This window comes from Lissotriton vulgaris, unplaced genomic scaffold, assembly GCF_964263255.1.
Source record: "Lissotriton vulgaris unplaced genomic scaffold, aLisVul1.2 SCAFFOLD_2208, whole genome shotgun sequence".
Taxonomy (NCBI): Eukaryota; Metazoa; Chordata; class Amphibia; order Caudata; family Salamandridae; genus Lissotriton; species Lissotriton vulgaris.
In genome coordinates, this window is record NW_028250012.1 from 391,385 (window position 1) to 408,807 (window position 17,423).

The 17,423-nt window shown below is 45.6% G+C and overlaps 1 protein-coding gene across 1 annotated transcript in view; it reads left to right on the plus strand.

The window, feature by feature from the left end:
- The window catches only part of LOC147663421 (phosphatidylinositol 4-phosphate 3-kinase C2 domain-containing subunit alpha-like), a gene marked incomplete at its 3' end in the record, with an annotated part of 227,601 nt that extends 210,413 nt beyond the window's left edge, over positions 1–17,188 (plus strand). Inside the window, exons 5-6 of the mRNA XM_086950470.1 lie at positions 16,024–16,144; positions 17,077–17,188. Coding sequence (XP_086806596.1) covers positions 16,024–16,144; positions 17,077–17,188 — 233 coding nt within the window. The remainder of the gene's footprint in view (positions 1–16,023; positions 16,145–17,076) is intronic.
- Positions 17,189–17,423: the final 235 nt, after the last annotated feature.

A 17,423-nucleotide genomic window follows, 5' to 3' on the forward strand; every position in this document is an offset into this window, starting at 1 on the left:
TGATCCTGGAGCCGGATGATTTCCTGCTGGAGGGCTTCTATTTCCATGTCCCTTGCTGTAGTTCCCTCCTCAAGGGTCGCCACCCTCTCCCCTACTTCGTCTGTATCTCCGCGCGCTTCTCCTAACTCCAAAGCCAAGTCCTTTTCTTTTTTTTTTTAGGTCTCGCTGAGCCAGCGCATGCGCTGCTCTGTGAGACATTTAGTAAGTGGGTTTTGAAAGTGCGACCACAGGCTTTTGCTGGCCTCAAGCTTGCGGTTACGCGCACATGCACGCGTGCAGCCGCCTTCTGTCTCCTTCGTCATGGGTCATTAAGTGCATCGCAATCACTTTCACGGGCGCGTCACTTTCACGGCAGCGTGGCCAATGCTTGTTTTGGATGCGTTTTTCCGCTCTGTTTCACGTGTATTGCGGTGAGAGCTGTAAAGAGCGGGCATCTAGAAGCACCGTTAATCTGCTATTCATTGCAAGACCGCCTGGCAGTCAGGCCAGCTAATGTGTAGTATGAATTTGCAAGTCCGACTTCTTGCATGTCCGACTTCCCACAGGTCCCATACCTTGCGCGAGTGGCCGACAGGACTCTGATCTTTCCATAGGGAGTAAGCGCCTTGAATCCTAATAAACAAGTTCTATTACCAAGTTTTCTTCCAGGGGATCCTCATCAATAGTCCTAAGCATTAGAATATTCCCGCCCATGTGCGGGACCCCGGAAACACTATATTATATGTGCCCCACATATATATACATATAAATATATATATATATATATAAATCATATATATATCAAAACATGCAATAGCAGCCAAGTAACATCAGAGCTGAAATATGCTGTGAAGAATTTCCACCATGCATGTAATAATAAGCATTAGAAACATGAGAAACAACACCAAAGATTGTTTAAAAACTGTTTTAATGCTCAGAAAGCAGTAGAAATTCTCATAACTCACTGGAAGCATAGGAAGCTCCCAGGCTGCATTGCAAACACACATTCTAAAAAGACTGAAAAGCTAACCTGTAGCTGAATAGCAATAAACTGACACCGTGCCTTTAAGGCACTCATGACCCCCTGTATCCCATCATGCCCCAGGGGTGACAGTTAGGTCAGTTGTTCTTTCCGGCTCCTTCAGAGAAGGACCCTGGTTACACAGCTCCACTAATTTTCTGGTTTTTGACAGAAAAATACTTCACTTTAACAACGTTTGCTCTTACTTTGACAGTTAACATCTAGTCAAGTAAGATACTGCCTTTTTCAGTCAGTTTAGTGAACATTTTCTTCTGAGAATGCCTTCACTCTTTGACAAATGTCCTTCTTGTGGCAACAAGAAGGCAAAATCAGACAACCACGACGTCTGTATCTTGTGCCTGCCTGAAGATCATGATCCAGGCACCTGTCCTCATTGTGAGCACCTATCAGGAAGAACTTTCAAAGACAGGGAGAGGATTCGCATTTATGGCCTGGCTCACAGGGCATCTAGAGGAAGATCACCGGTGAAGAAGGGCTCCAAGAAGGTTCATACATCTTCAAAAAAGAAGTCTTCACACCCTTCAACTTCAGCGTCTGGCTCGGCGCTGAGAAAAGAACCACTGATGGCTCATCTCTCTTCTAAACTACCGTAGACGGCGGGCTCGCCGTCTAAGAGAAGACCAGGTACGTCGACGACGTCGAAAGATCCAGTTCCGTCATCCAAATCCCCTCCGGCGGCGTCAACCGGACGACGGTCGGCGTCGAAGAAGGCGACTCTGCCGCCGTCAACCAGGCGACGGTCGGCGTCGAGATCCATAACCCCTCAGCCGTCGTCAACCAGGCGACGACCGGCGTCAAGGGAGGTCACTCCTCCGCCGTCGTCATCCAGGCGACGTCCGGCATCGAGAAGTGTGACCCCTCCGCCGTCGTCTAAGAAACGACGTTCGGCGTCGAGGACCAAGACCCCTCCGACGTCGACAGGAAAAAGTTTATCGGCGTCGAGGAAGCAGTCTCCGTCGGCGTTTCGTCGACTCTCGGCGTCGAGGGTTACCAATACCCCTTCGCCGTCGTCGCACAAACGTTCGACGTCGAGGCAGAGGGCTCCGTCGACGGCTGGTCATCACCGTTGGACGTCGAGACAAAGAACTCCGTCGACGGCCGGTCATCGGCGTTCGACGTCGAGAGAGAAACCTCAGTCGACGACTGGACATCGTCGTTCGACGTCGAGGGAGAGGGCTCCGTCGACGGCTGGTCATCACCGTTCGTCGTCGAGACAGAGAACTCAGTCGACGGCTGGTCATCGCCGCTCGACGTCGAGAGACCATGGACCACATAGATCTAAGTAGAGATTGTTTGACCCGCCGACTCCCCGTAGGCGTTCGATGGTGAGGGAAGAACGCTCGACGTCTAGGTGTTTAGATGGGGTCATGGTAACGGAGTCAGCTTCCCGTCATTCCACTTCACGGTCCTCTGGCTTCTTGACTGCATCTTCAAAGTCCAGAAGTCCTGTGCGTAAATCTCCTGAGCGTCGGCCAGATCCTTCAGCTGACCAAATCAGACTATCACCTACATAGTATAGGTCTTTGGACCATTGGAGAGATTCTGGGGCCACCAAGCGTATGCAGGAATATGCCCGCCCACATCACAGGTCTCCTCTTCAGATTCTGGTGAGGAGATGGACAAGCGAAGCCCTCCCAGGCGCAAATCACCTGTGAGAACACCAACCAGATCTCCCAGAAGATCCCGATCTCCCAGAAGAAGACCTCGGTCGGAAGATCGGATCAGGTCTCGCTCTCCAAGGTGGGAGGAGCGCTCAAAAAGATCGCGAGAGCGGAGACACAGTGCTCACCGTAGACGGCGACGAACTCCGTCTACGTCATCTACCTCTTCTACCAGGTTGTCCAAGAGGGACTACTCCCCTACGTTGACGGACAGTCCTACGTCCAGATCCTCCCCGGTGGATGACATTGGCACGTACCTGGATGTCCTGCAAAGAGGAGCGCTGAAACTGAACATTGAAATGCCTGTCCCTCAAGTAACAACGACAGTCATTTTTGAGACTTTACACAAGAAAACCATCTCCCGTCCGCTGCTACCTTTAGTCCCGGGGATTATGGATCATGTCAAGGAGGTTTTCCTAACTCCAGCGGCTATCAGAGCGGTGCCAGCCCGCATTCAGAAGAAATACAAACCGCCATCTTCTGACCCGGTTTTTGTCAAATCTGACCCACCAACAGACTCTGTAATTGTGGCAGCGGCGAGGAAGACGCACGCAGTCGCTGGTTCCTCTTCAGTCCCACCAGACAAGGACACAAGGTTTGCAACTCAGCAGCTTCTACTCTTAAGGTTTCTAGTGTGGCTGCGCTTCTGGGTTGATACGACAGAGCCTTATGGGACTCTATGGAGAGGTTCAAATCCAAACTGCCGAAAGAATACCAGCAGGATTTTGAAGAGACTGTTACAGAAGGGTGTCTGGTGGCAAATCAGATGATAAGCACGGCTGCGGATGGTGCAGTGCTTGCGGCGCATTCTTGATCTCCCCTTTTCGGGTTCCGCTCTCTTCGGGGAACATGCTGACGAAAAGATGACCCGAATGAAGACGGAACTAGATACGGTGAAAGCGGTGGGCTTGGAGAAGAAAAAAGAATTCAAGCGCCGCTTCAAGACCAACAGGGGGAGAGGGGCTCAACAGAGGGTTCAAACCCCTCAGTGGTCCCAAAGTAAGAACCAGGGGAAACCCCAGTTTCGAGGCAAGCCCAGCAGAGGTAGAGGAGGTCACCAACAATCCTCTAACACCACAAGAGGAGGAAAGGCCTGAGCAGTGGCTTCCTCTGGCGCCGTTACCCACTCCAGTGGGAGGAAGTGCTTCACAACACCTGGCAGAGTGGGTCAGTATCACAAAAGATCAGTGGGTGCTGAATATCCTGCGCAATGGATACAAGCTAGGTTTCCGTGCTCCTCCGAAGAACATCCCTCCAAAGAGTTCTTGCCCTCACCAGCTAAGCTTGCTCCGAAGAAAGGTGAAAGTCCTACTGCAAAAAAGAGCGATAGAGGAGGTTCCCCCAGCTCTAAGAGGAAAGGGAGTTTACTCCAGATACTTCCTTGTCCCCAAAAAAGATCAGAAGGACAAGTTCAGACCAATACTCGATCTACGACTATTAAACAAAGTCATCGTCGAGGAAAAGTTCCGCATGTTAGCGCTTCACCAAATATGTCCACATCTTCAAGCCGGAGATTGGATGTGTTCGGTGGATCTGCAAGATGCGTACTTTCACATCCCAATTGCTCAACAACATCGCAAGTACTTGAGGTTTGTCGTAGGGAACAAACACTACCAGTACAAGGTGTTACCCTTCGGTCTCAAGTCCGCACCACGAGTCTTCACCAAATGCATGGCAGTGGTGGAGGCTTTTCTTCACAAAAAGGGACTCTTCATTTACCCTTACCTGGATGACTGGCTCCTAAAAGGTCCATCTCCGGTACAGGTAACGCACGATCTACAACTGTGCCTGCACCAGCTACACAGGCTCGGCCTCCATGTGAACCTGGAGAAGTCAGTCCAGCGGCCTACACAGTCCATCCACTACCTAGGCTCCGTTTTGGACACAAGCTTGGGAAAAGTGTTTCCTTCGGAGGAGAGAATTTTTTCCATGAGTCAGAAATGTGAGATTCTGCTAGAGTCTCGGCTTCCAACAGCCCGACAAGTAGCATCCCTGCTGGGTTCCATGGCGTCCTGCATTTTTCTCATCCCAAACGCCAGGCTGAGACTGCGTCCTCTACAACAGGCTCTGGAGGATCAGTGGGACCAAGCGACAGGACGCTGGGAAGACCGTATCACTCTTTCCCAGGCAACGAAAGATGCCATCAAATGGTGGACTCGGAGAAAGAATGTGCTGGTGGGGGTATCGTTTCACCAACCCGTTCCTTCCCAGTCTATAGTGACGGATGCCTCCCTGCAAGGCTGGGGAGCACACATGGGTCCGCTTCAAATTCAAGGCCAGTGGTCTGCGAAGGAGCTGACATACCACATCAACATGCTGGAACTCAGAGCAGTATTCCTGGCTCTCAAAGCTTTCTTTCCAGCGATCGAGTCCAACTCAGTCCTGGTTCAGACGGGCAATACGACCACCATGTTCTATCTGAACAAACAAGGAGGCACAAGATCTCGCCCACTCTCTCGAGAGGCTCAGACAATCTGGCATTGGCTTCTCTCTCGGGGCCTCACAGTAGTGGCAGTGCACCTTCCGGGCGAGTTAAACGTAAAAGCAGACGCACTCAGCAGGCACTTCGAAGATCAGCCAGACTGGGTGTTAAACGACGAAGTAGTAGAAGAGCTTTTTCATTGCTGGGGTCGTCCATCCATAGACTTGTTTGCAGACGACGAAAACACCAAATGCCACGCCTTCGCATCTAGGTTCCACCGGCCAGGGACGCAGGGGAATGCTCTACTGATGGATTGGTCAGAGACATTCGCATGCGCGTTTCCTCCCCTGGCTCTGATTCCGAGAGTAGTTTCCAAGCACCTCAGGTCAAACATGGAAATGATCCTGGTAGCTCTGGATTGGCCGCGGCACTGGTGGTACCCGGACCTTCTACATCTGTCTGTGTGTCCACACAAACGACTTCCTTGCAGGCCGGACCTGTTGAGCAAGATGAACGGGAGGATAATTCATCCCAACCTCCCATCATTGAACCTAACAGCATGGCTCCTGAGGTCCTGCAGTATGGGCACTTGAACTTGCCTCCCGAATGCATGAACATTTTAAAGAAGGCTAAGAGACCTTCCACAAGAGCGTCCTACGCATTCAAGTGGAAAAGGTTTTACTTGTGGTGTAGGGATCATCACTTGGATCCGACTAAAGGGCAGGAGGACGTCATCTTGCCATACCTCCTATCCCGGGCAACTGCTGGTTTAAAGTACACTTTGATTAGAGTGCATTTGTCAGCCATTGTAGCATACAGAAAATCACCTGATCAGATGTCTTTCTTTAAGGTTCCAGTGGTTAAGGACTTCCTCCAGGGGTTGAAAAAAGTGTATCCCCCTGTGCGAAATCCTTCGCCTCCATGGGAATTAAACCTGGTTCTATCCAGGTTAATGTCACCTCCTTTCGAGCCCATCCACAAGGCCTCCTTGCAACATCTCTCTTGGAAGGCAGCCTTTTTAGTGGCAATTACCTCTGCGCGCAGAGTAAGTGAGATACAAGCGCTCTGTGCGAAGGAACCATATACTGTTTTCCACCACAACAGAGTAGTCCTAAGGGCTCATCCATCTTTCTTGCCTAAGGTAATTTCTGATTTTCATATAAATCAGTCTATTTCCTTTTTTCCAAATCCTACGACCCCAGCAGAGCGGTCACTTCACTCCTTAGATCTTAAGAGAGTGCTCAAGTTTTATTTGGAAAAGACTAAAGGGATTAGGAAAATGGATCAACTGTTTGTGAACTATGGTTCAATGAGGACAGGTTTTCCAGCGGCCAAGAGGTCCATCTCCAGATGGATTGTCTCTTGCATTAAGTTGGCCTATCAGCTTGCAGGCAAGCCTTTGTTGATGTCACCAAAAGCGCATTCCACTAGAGGGAAAGCCGCTACAGTGGCTTTCTTGCATGACATTCCAGTGTCAGAAATATGCAAGGCGGCAACCTGGAAATCGTTTCATACCTTTACGAGGCATTACTGCCTCGAATCCGATTCCAGGGCTGATACTCAAGTAGGGCAAGCCTCCTTGAGGAATCTGTTTGGGTAGCCTATAGTCTACTCAGACTTGTTGATGAGATTACGGTCTTATCTGTCCTTTGCCCGCAGGGAAGAGGAGAGGATCGCTATTCTATTCTAATGCTTATGACTATTGATGAGGATCCCCTGGAAGAGAAGGATTAGTTACTTACCTGTAATCCTAGTTCTCTTCCAGGGGTATCCTCATCAAAGTCATAAGCAACCCTCCCGCCTCCCAGGGCAAAGGATACTCTTTAATAATGAGATATCGTTAACCTATTTGTTACTGGGTTTGTTTTTCAGTCTCCGAAAAGAACAACTTTACACTGTAAGTCAGCGTACGTTTGCTTTCGAAGCATGTCGCTGACATTTGTGATCATATGCTCGAAGTGATCGCTCAAAGTAAATTCTTCCATAGTTTTTAGGATAGCTTATTCTTGAAAGAATGTATGCAGTTTCGGAGAGGGGTGTGGTTTATTTTATTTTTTTATACTTCATAGATCTAAAAAAAAAGTGCTTTGAGACCAACAGCTTTATTGTAGTCTGTGCAGAAGGACTCCGAATGTAAACCCGGGTATCCAGTACTAAGAAATCCCATTTCTTCTACCTTGATTGTGCATTTCTTATGTAGTATTCTCAGAGCTTGCGGTTGCAGAAGTAAAATTCGCCCTAAATGAAAAGCTGTTTGGTTCTGTTGAAACCTTGCTTAATTATGTTAATGATTTTGCCTCCTTAACACTTGAATAAGCATGTGATCTGAGATGCATCGTACGTGGGTCTTTGGACCTGAGCCTGTAGTATTCTGGAAGGTCTTGGTAATTGAGGTTGGTTGAGAAAAGGGGCATTTCTGTTTCCCTTTGACCCATTGCTTTCCAGGTTGGTAGACAATGGTACTTGCTGAGATAAGGCTCTCTGCCGCTCTCTGCCGCTCTCTGCCCCTCTCTGCCCCTCTCTGCCCCTCTCTGCCCCTCTCTGCCCCTCTCTGCCCCTCTCTGCCCCTCTCTGCCCCTCTCTGCCCCTCTCTGCCCCTCTCTGCCCCTCTCTGCCCCTCTCTGCCCCTCTCTGCCCCTCTCTGCCCCTCTCTGCCCCTCTCTGCCCCTCTCTCTACCTCTATCTCTCTATCTCTATCTCTATCTCTACCTCTCTCTCTCTACCTCTCTCTCTCTACCTCTCTCTCTCTCCCCCTCGCTCTCTACCTCTCTCTCTCTCTACCTCTCTCTACCTCTCTCTCTCTACCTCTCTCTACCTCTCTCTCTCTACCTCTCTCTCTCTACCTCTCTACCTCTCTCTCTACCTCTCACTCTCTCTACCTCTCACTCTCTCTCTACCTCTCTCTCTCTCTCTCTCTCTACCTCTCTCTGTCTCTCTCTCTACCTCTCTCTGTCTCTCTCTCTACCTCTCTCTATTTTGAAAAATTTCATGTTTACAGCCTGCGTGTGTGAGTGCCCTAAACACATGATGCAAATAGTGCTATTTTCACAGCTATTTTTTGTCACTGCACTGATAACATGGTTCCAATAGTGCTGCATTCACAGCCCTTTACTTTGGCTGAGTCCACCAAGTCTTTCAGAAATTGTTATTTCTGTGCACACAGGTTTGTGTGTTTGTTTGTGTGCACACGCAAGTGACTGCTCTTAACACGTGATGCAAATAGAGCAGTGATTAGATGTTAAGAGTGTGTTGGCATGCCAGTGGGGGATAATGTACTGCATTGCTAAACACTTATAAGGTCCCAAAGGCGAGACCTATTGGCTATGCCAATGATTGTTTTTACTGCCTGCAGGTCCTCCCATAGTAGAAAGACTGAATAAATGATGGACCCTACCTGAGATAAGCACCTGACTACTCTCCCCCCATGAGCTATCCTTGCCCTTAAGTTTTAATTAAAGGGGTTGTGTGCACACTGAATGGCACCCATCAACACCGTGCCTATTCCCTAGGGAATTACAATGCAAAATTTACAACAGCAAAGGTGCACCACAAAAAATGAATCAATTGGTATCAACGATATTTAAGTAACCATAAGAAGAAAGTTCCTCAGAGATATTTAGAGTTCTTCTTTCAATCTTTATTTTTCAATTCAGTATAAAAGCACAAACAGCCGACGCGTTTCGTCCCAACATGGGACTTCTTCAGGGCTGTCGGTAAAAAAAGACATACACATACAATCAATCTTAATGTACAAAACAATTTTTTCTGACTTACAGTTAAAATAACATTTAACATTTATAAGAACCTCTTTAAAAGAAACATAAGACATTTCTGACAAGAACATGAAGCTCCTACATGATTTGGAATTGGGGCTTTCGGTCCTTTATCAATCGTTTTTGTGGCAAAATGCCGGATGGCCTAAGTTTATCTACATTATTTACATTCCTAGTGTTGATCGGAGATTCAGGATGACTTGTAAATCTCTACAATAATCCAAATTGGAGTATGATAACATGCATCACAGATTTATATCATCGGAACATCTTCATACATCTTGCAGCTTATTTCATAGGGTGGCAACCCTGTATGCCCAACCTGTAGCCCATGTGATTGACCATCAATAAAATGGCAAGTGGAGTGCAGAACAGAGAGGCCAAAATGAAATTAATAGGTTGGTTTCTATATATGAGGGGAAGTGTGCAAATGACAGCCAGCCAGCCCAAGTGAAGAGATGAACCCAAAGGTTGAAAAGTATTATCAAGAGAAAGTATGTAGTGCATATGGGGACCAAGCAAGGTAAGTCACTACATTTCAACTGCAGCAATTGTCCCATAGTCAAAGCACTATTACCTTATGAATTGGTTGGACGTCGCATGTGTAAGTACACTTGTGAAACAGCGTGGTCCTAGGGCAACCTTCCGGGCTTGTGTGATCCTGTTCTCTATTGGATTACTCCGAGGCTGAGTATTTAAAATTTGATTTCTAGGCTGGAGTGCAAAAAGGTGGATGACATGAATTATAGACCTCACCATAAGGTGTCAGCGTATTAGACAACCAACCAATAGGCAAGAGATTATTATTAGCTTGATTATAATAGCCCTGTGGTGGATAAATCACTCCCTGTCCCTTTATCCGTTCAAAGAAAACAAATTCAACTTACTATAAGCTTTCCTAGGTTAACAGATGAAGCAGTATCTGTAGAATATGTGGGTGGTGTAGAGGATCATGTCACCTCGCTTATACAGGGAACTCAGTTCGTTTGCTGAGGGAAGAGAGGATAAATAAGCACAAGGATACAAGAGTAACAACTATTCTGGGAAGTTGTAAGTGCTATACATACAATTAACAGTATCAAGGAACACCTGTAAGGGATTGAGTAGAAATCCCCAAAGAGCAGTTACCTGAGTCTGAGAAAGAACTGGTTTAGGACTGGGGGTCCTATTCGTCCATGGGAGAGGGAGTGGGCACCGTGTCCCGGTAGGCCTGTTAGAAGAAAGGATGGATAGAGTACTTCTCAGTAAGGAAGTTTGACTCAAAACATTTTTGTGGGTATGTAGTCTTCTTAACTGGTTTCCAATAGAAGATTATAAATAGAAAACAGTAAATGATAGGTCCTGAACTCTAAGGGTTTACTTTCCCAGGTGTCTTAAAGTTATAAAACTAGAGAATTCTATATATTGGTCAATTTATTGAGAATGTCATTTCTATATCTATTATCTTCGGTATGTGGTCCAGGATATATATGCCCCCAGCTAGATTTGGTATGTAGGTTCTGCTATTAAAGATGTTTTATACTTAAAGAGGCATCCCAAGGGGATTTAACCAAAGGATGTTTTATGAAATATTATCACTCTGACAAAGCAAAACACCTCTATCCCCAGTCTGATCCTATGGAAGAAAGGGAGTCTAATATGATGGCCATATTGCACTAACTGATGGCAGGCTAAAGTACTCACCGTTCTTAGTATATCGGCCGGCACTCATCCACAGCCCTCAACCCGGAAGAACACCCGTGGCGACGTCGTGTTGCAAGTGATGTGAGCCATTGCTGCTCCATATATAGTTGCAGTAAAGGGGCTACACCTGGTGAGTTTCCCGCCAGCGCAAATCAGCGCTGTACCGAGGGATAGAGGTATAACGCGATGCTATCTTTAGTGATTCGGGCGGCCATCTTTGAATGTCTAAAAGACATATTGGCACCCCTGTTTCAAGTGGCCTGACGCCGGTGGAGATAGCATTACCCCTCCCTAAACAATGAAAACATGTTAATTATCTGTCTCGCACATTTTAGTAAAAATACGACCGCTTGTATAAAAATGAGCTAAATCGTGTGATAGAGAAAATTCCTCCCATAGTGTAGCGAACAGGGAATCCAGAAACCTCCGGGTAACTGAGCCCTCTGCATCCTCTCCCCCGCCAGGGTGTTTCGACTCATTAGGCACCATCTTCTCACGCTGGTCATCCCCACACCTTTTAGATGCAAGTTGCTAACTGAACGGTCCTTTTTTAGGTCTCGTGCCTGCGATGCATATGGCGAAGCCATATGCCATCGCGCAGGCGCGATACTAATGTTGCTGGGTCTGCTTCCCAGGAGACAGGAGATGTCACGCGCACGCTCTGGAAAGCGATCGGCACCGGCCGCGCGCGTTTCCCAATCTCCTGTCTTTCTGGGAAGCACACAAGCAAGCCCAGCAAGCCCCGCCAAGGTAACTTTGAAATAATCTTTATTTCTTGATAATTATTGCCTCTGGACTTTTTTGTTTAATATTACGGGCATGTGGGTTGTGTGATGCTGCATAAACAGATGCGTTTGGAGTTTATTTACCGATCCGATATGGAGGGGCTTTTCTTTAATCTGTTGGTGGCTGTTTTTTTTAAATTTATATTGCGTCTTCATGTACACATGATGTTTGACTTTTTTGAGCAATTTGTTACGTTGGGCTTTTGTATAATTTGATACTAGCTGTTATTTTATTTATATTGCGTCTCCCGATGCTGTGTTTGCCTGCCCCGCCAGCTCTCCAAGGTTGCTATTTGTTTCTTTCCCAGCTGCATACATCACTTGCGGGATACAGGTAAATCTGCATTCTAGAGTTGCCTTTATTGTTTTGAGGCCGGGCGCAGGGGCTGCTCCGATGTTATCAAGGCTGCTATCCCACTGCTAAGGCTGTGCTGCACTCACTGCCTTGTTTATATTTGTTTTAGTTCCGTGATGCTCCGATCTTTGCCCCTACTGTCAACTTCCCGTTCCTTCTCTAGTTTTACAGTGACGGAATCTTGCGCTGTTCGAATGTGAATGACCCTTTCTGAAAGCCTAGGTCAGCGTGACTGTAAAGTAATCATGCCCTCAGGAGGTTTCTCATGACCCCCACGATGGCATCACACTCCACTGATGTATGGTTCTGACCCCAACGGGCAGAGGTAGTGTAGCGCCACGAGATGCTCTTGTAGTTCCCAGGGAGGGGCATGACTGCTTCTAGAGTCATTCTGACGAGCGTGGGCAGGCCAAGAAGCACTACTTTTTCAGACATTTCCATGCACCTTTCTGTTTAAGTATTCCATGTCTATTACGTGTTGAGTGCAACACAGTGCATCCATGTATAGAAAATCGGCCATTGCTTTTTTCCACTTTCAGAGGGAACTCATTTACACTCTCAGGGTCAAAATATCCAACTCTTTGTTGTGTCTCTGCTCTTCTTTTTTCTTCTCTTACTACTTAAATTCCCTCACTTTTTCTCTTCCCTGTCTTTGCTCCCTGTCCCATTTCCTCCTTTCCATGTAGTGTCTCTTGTTCATCCTTTCTCTTGTGGTCATGTATGTGCACGCTTTCATGTGCTCTTCTCCAATATCAGGCCTTCCCCTTATATGATCTCTTTTGCACTGCTCTCTCTTTCACCCTTCAGTGTTGCCCAGTTTCCGTGTGTACTGTGTCTTGCTTCTTCTTTTGTCTTGTTACACCCTCACGTCTTTATCCCTTCTCTTCTAGTCTTCTCTCTGCTGTCTTTCCTGCCCCACCAATTTATCCTTTCTTTCCCCTTGCTCAAGATCTCCTTTCCCTTATTGTTGACCCCTGTTCTTTTCTCTCCCTAGTCCCCTCCTTAGTGTGTCTTTCTCTGCCATCTTCTTTATGCTCCTCGCTCATCATCAATCCCTTGCCAGTTTCTGCATCTTTCTCTCCCTGTCTGGTGTTCTCTCACTGGTGTTCTTTGCCTGAAGAGGTCTTAACTGGAATTCTTTCACCTCCATTCTGTTGACTCTTTTTCATTTAAATGAGCGATGTCCTAGGCAGGTCAGGAGGACCGAAACCATGTCAGACTTAAAAAAAATCCCACAGATATTTATATATATATTCGGTGCTTGTAAATGCATCCTATCTAGATGTCCCTAGACTCTAAGGAGGGACCTACATCAGACACCAGCGCTTCATATATTCTCTCTCTCTCTTTCTCTCTCTCTCTCCTTCTAACCTTTTGTCCCCTACTGCCACTATTTAACTTTCACCACCTGTCTCGTGCCGCATTCCCTCTGAAAGTATGACATCGGGCTTCTCTCATGGATCTTCCGGTGACGTCGATAGTGGCTCTGTGAACATGTGACCTCCAAATTGTCTCCATTGCATCAATCTCTCTGTCTCCTGCCCTGGCGGCCTCTTCTGTCTGTCTCACCTCTCTCTTTTTATGTCTCGCCTATCCTAATATATCCCGCAGGGATAAATAGGCGAGATTATAGTAAGTGGAAAAGAAAAGTCTGCCTCGCCTGCGGATCGCATACAGTTCATGTGAACTATGCACGTGCACAGAGCCAGCCACATCACACACCACCATTTGTCTGTGCCTCGGCATCAGACTTCAAAGGCTGCCGCTCCCCCGCCCCCGCGTGCACATCGCCCACCACCATTTCTCTGAGCCTTGGCATCAGAATTCAAAGGAATGTGCTCCCACTCCCCCTCACCCTCACACCCCCTCACACACCCTCACCCTCACACACACTCACCCTCACACACCCTAGAACACCCTCACACACCATACAACACCCTCACACACCCTCACTCACCCTCACACCCCCTCACCCTCTCACACACCCTCACTCACCCTCACACACCCTCACCCCCTCTCACCCTCACACACCCTCACCCTCACACGCCCTCACACCCTCACATCCTCACACCCCCTCACCCTCACACCCCCTCACCCTCACACCCCCTCACCCTCACACCCCGTCACCCTCACTCACCCTCACACACACTCACACACCCTCACCAGCATAGCATAACAAAACATAGCATAGCATAGCATAACAAAACAAAACATAGGATAGCAAAACAAAACATAGCATAACAAAACAAAGCATAGCAAAACATAACAAAGCAAAACACAACAAAACATAGCATAGAAAAACAAAACATATAATAGCATAGCAAAACATAGCATACCAAACACAACAAAACATAGCATAGCATAACAAAACATAGCATAGCAAAACAAAGCATAGCATAATAAAACACAACAAAACATAGCATAGCATAACAAAACATAGCATAGCATAACAAAACATAGCATAGCATAACAAAGCATAGCATTTCAAAACATAACATAGCATAGCATAACAAAACATAGCATAGCATGGCATAACAAAACACAGCATAGCATAACATAACAAATTAAGCATAGGATAGAAAAACATAGCATAGCATAACAAACAAAACATAGGATAGCAAAACAAAACATAGCATAGCATACAGCATCACTCAGGGGCACCACAACATCACTATGTGGTACCACAGCATCACTGAACACCACAGCATCACTCGTTCACCACCACAACCTCACTCAGCGTCACCACAGCATCATTCTGTGCAACCATTCAACATCACCTGGTTCAAATATGTTCTCTCAATGTTTCAAGCTTTATTACAAATGTAACAAAAATATGTTAATATTTCACTCCTGTTCTTGGATTTTCGTCACAAAAAAATACACTGAACATAATCTTCACAAAATTTATTTACAAACCTTTAAGCTATTGCCATTATAAATTACAATAACTTTTATTTAAGTATTAATTATTGAAAAAAAATTAAAAGCCATTGTTATTTGTAATATCAATACATGTAAGTCACGTAAATACAACACATATTGCATTACAAATGCTATAGGTGTCACATTTGCGAAAGTTATAACTACTGGCATTGTAAATGACAAGGCTATTGATTTCACTATTTTCAAAAACAAACCATAAATAAAAAATTTGTAATTTACAATACCAATAGCTCAAACTTTCCTAATGCGAGACCTATTGCATTGCAAATGCTTGTTGTTTTTGATGTGGCAATCACTCTGTTAGTATGGGAACAGGGAGCTGCTTGGCGAGATTGGTGAAGGAGCAGACATGGATTGTGGCGAGGGCGAGCAACGATTCCCACTCTCTAATCCTCCCAGACGGTTCTGCAAGAGGCTTCTACCGCCTGCCCCTGGGCTTAGATAGTGTTGCTTCACTGTCCAGCACCAGTCCCATGCTGGTCGTGAGGATCTGAGGCCACTCCAAACGACAAATCTCGCTCAGAGGCGGCCTCCCGCTTCCCCACACCACTGCTCTTGTGGCATAAGGCCCGAGGGGCAGCTCAAGCCGAACAGGAATTTAGATGGGGCCCACCCCCTACGGCCGCCACAACAGGCAGGACCGGGATAGGCCGTGGAAAGTTTGGTCAGGATGCACTAGCTGGGTCCTGGGCAGTCAAGCCCCGGGTTGATAGGTCCCAATCTGAGGGAGCGACAGGGCCCCTGTGCACGTCTAACCCCCATGAAGCTTCCGTATAGTGGCAAGTCTTAAATGTTGGGATGGAGATCTTCTTTTAAACTTTATCCACACAGAGATAATGGTCTTAAGGCTTTAGATATTTTTTGCATCAGTGACTTACTACATTTTAGTAAATAGTGTCATTCTTTGCACATCATTCACCTTAAGAGGAAAAACAGAGACCATCTGGTCTCAAAAGTAATACAAAACCTGCAGGAAAGTTATTGCTTTCCAGCGTTGCCACTTGAGGAGTATCACTTTTGTCTTCACCAGTATCTCCTTGCGGCTCATCTGAGGATGTGAGTTCACCCTAAATTGGTGACTTCGCTTTTTTTTTTTTTATAACATTTTTAGGAAATTGCCTGGCTTTTCAGTTAACAGTAATCACTATGAATTGCAATATTAGTTCAACCTTAAATTGTGTAGGGTTTCTAGAATGAATTTCGTTCATATTTCCTGTCTGCTAAGCGGGTTCTCAGTTGCCAACTGTAGTTGTGATTATTTAAAACATGTTTACACATTGTTATATGTACCTTATGGATTATTTGCGTATTGTTGCAAAACATAATTAAGAAGTACATTTTGTAACTTCAAATATTTTTTCTTTTTTCCAATTGTTGTAGTGAGTTCAACAGTTGAGCTTATTATCATGCAAGCACTTTGTTGGGTTCATGATGATTTGAATCAAGTTGACATTGGAAGCTATATCCTGAAAGTGTGTGGCCAAGAAGAAGTTTTGCAGAAGTAAGCACCTTTTTATAAATGTGTAAGAACTATTTGTCTGTGAAATATTGATTCCTCTAACAGTGAAAGTTTTTAAATGATTTTGTTGCAACTTAAATGGATTTGAAGTTTACTAAATGTGTCCATTTTCTGTTTACCATAATCTCTGCATGTCAGGAAAGAAAACTGCACAATCGGCCAGTTCTGTTTTGTCAATTCTCCCCCATGCTTTGCAATGCGAAATCTTCCTAATGCTTGTATGTCATTTGAGCAGTGTTAACCTTGCAGCATAATCCAGGGAGCTGAATGCTAGCAGTTCCCTGGGTCTCAAAGCAATTCTGGCTCCCACAGGAGGCGGGGATCGGGCAGGAACTGCATGGGCCTTCAGGCCCCCGCGGTCCCCAGCGAAGTGGCCTGATAGAGGACATATCAGGTTGATTAGTCTTCTGTACTAAGGAATTAATCTGGTTTTTCTCTTGTTGCACCATTCTAAGTATAAAGTCTAGTTATGAAAATCCTTTAAAAATTTATTAATGGGAAGGATATAGGCGTAGCAAAAAAATCTTATCACAGTCCAAGAACGTAAGATGTCTTGGTAAACTAATTTAAGAGGTGCGTTCTTTGAGACATACCCTGATGTCACTGTGCTGTTGCTCTGATTTGTTAAGTATTCGTGGCATCATTAGCTGCCTTGTCTGAAGGGTAAAACTAGCCAAAGTACATTGTAACTCCTGAAGAGGTAGGTTGCTAGAAGATCTTGTTATGGTAAGTACATATTTAGTATACATATTTCAGATGTCGTTCTCAATCTATCGTGCAAGATTCTTTCAGAACTACTTTGAGCGGTTTGCATCCTTTTGTTAGACAGCTGTTCTATATCTGTCACATTTCATTAACTCTGCTTTTGTATGTCTGCACTAGTATTTTATGCACTTTTATATATTTCTTTTCAGTGCACACTGCTTGGGAAGTCATGAATATATTCAAATATGTCGAAAATGGGATACTGAAATCAAACTGCAGCTTTTGTCTTATAACACAATATGCAGAGATCTAGCACGGACAGTGAGTACAAAAAATGGATTTCCTTGGTTAATATTTTGCCTGTTGTTGTAATACTTTATTTGATACATGTATCATAAAAGTACAATCATAAAAATACATACATACATATTTCCAAGCATTACAGTAATTAAAAAGACGTTACATCTTTACACGGTTAAAACTAAGGGGGGAATGACATAATTAAAATTCATATTAAATCATGATCTGTAGACAAATGTGACAGCAGCCTTAACCG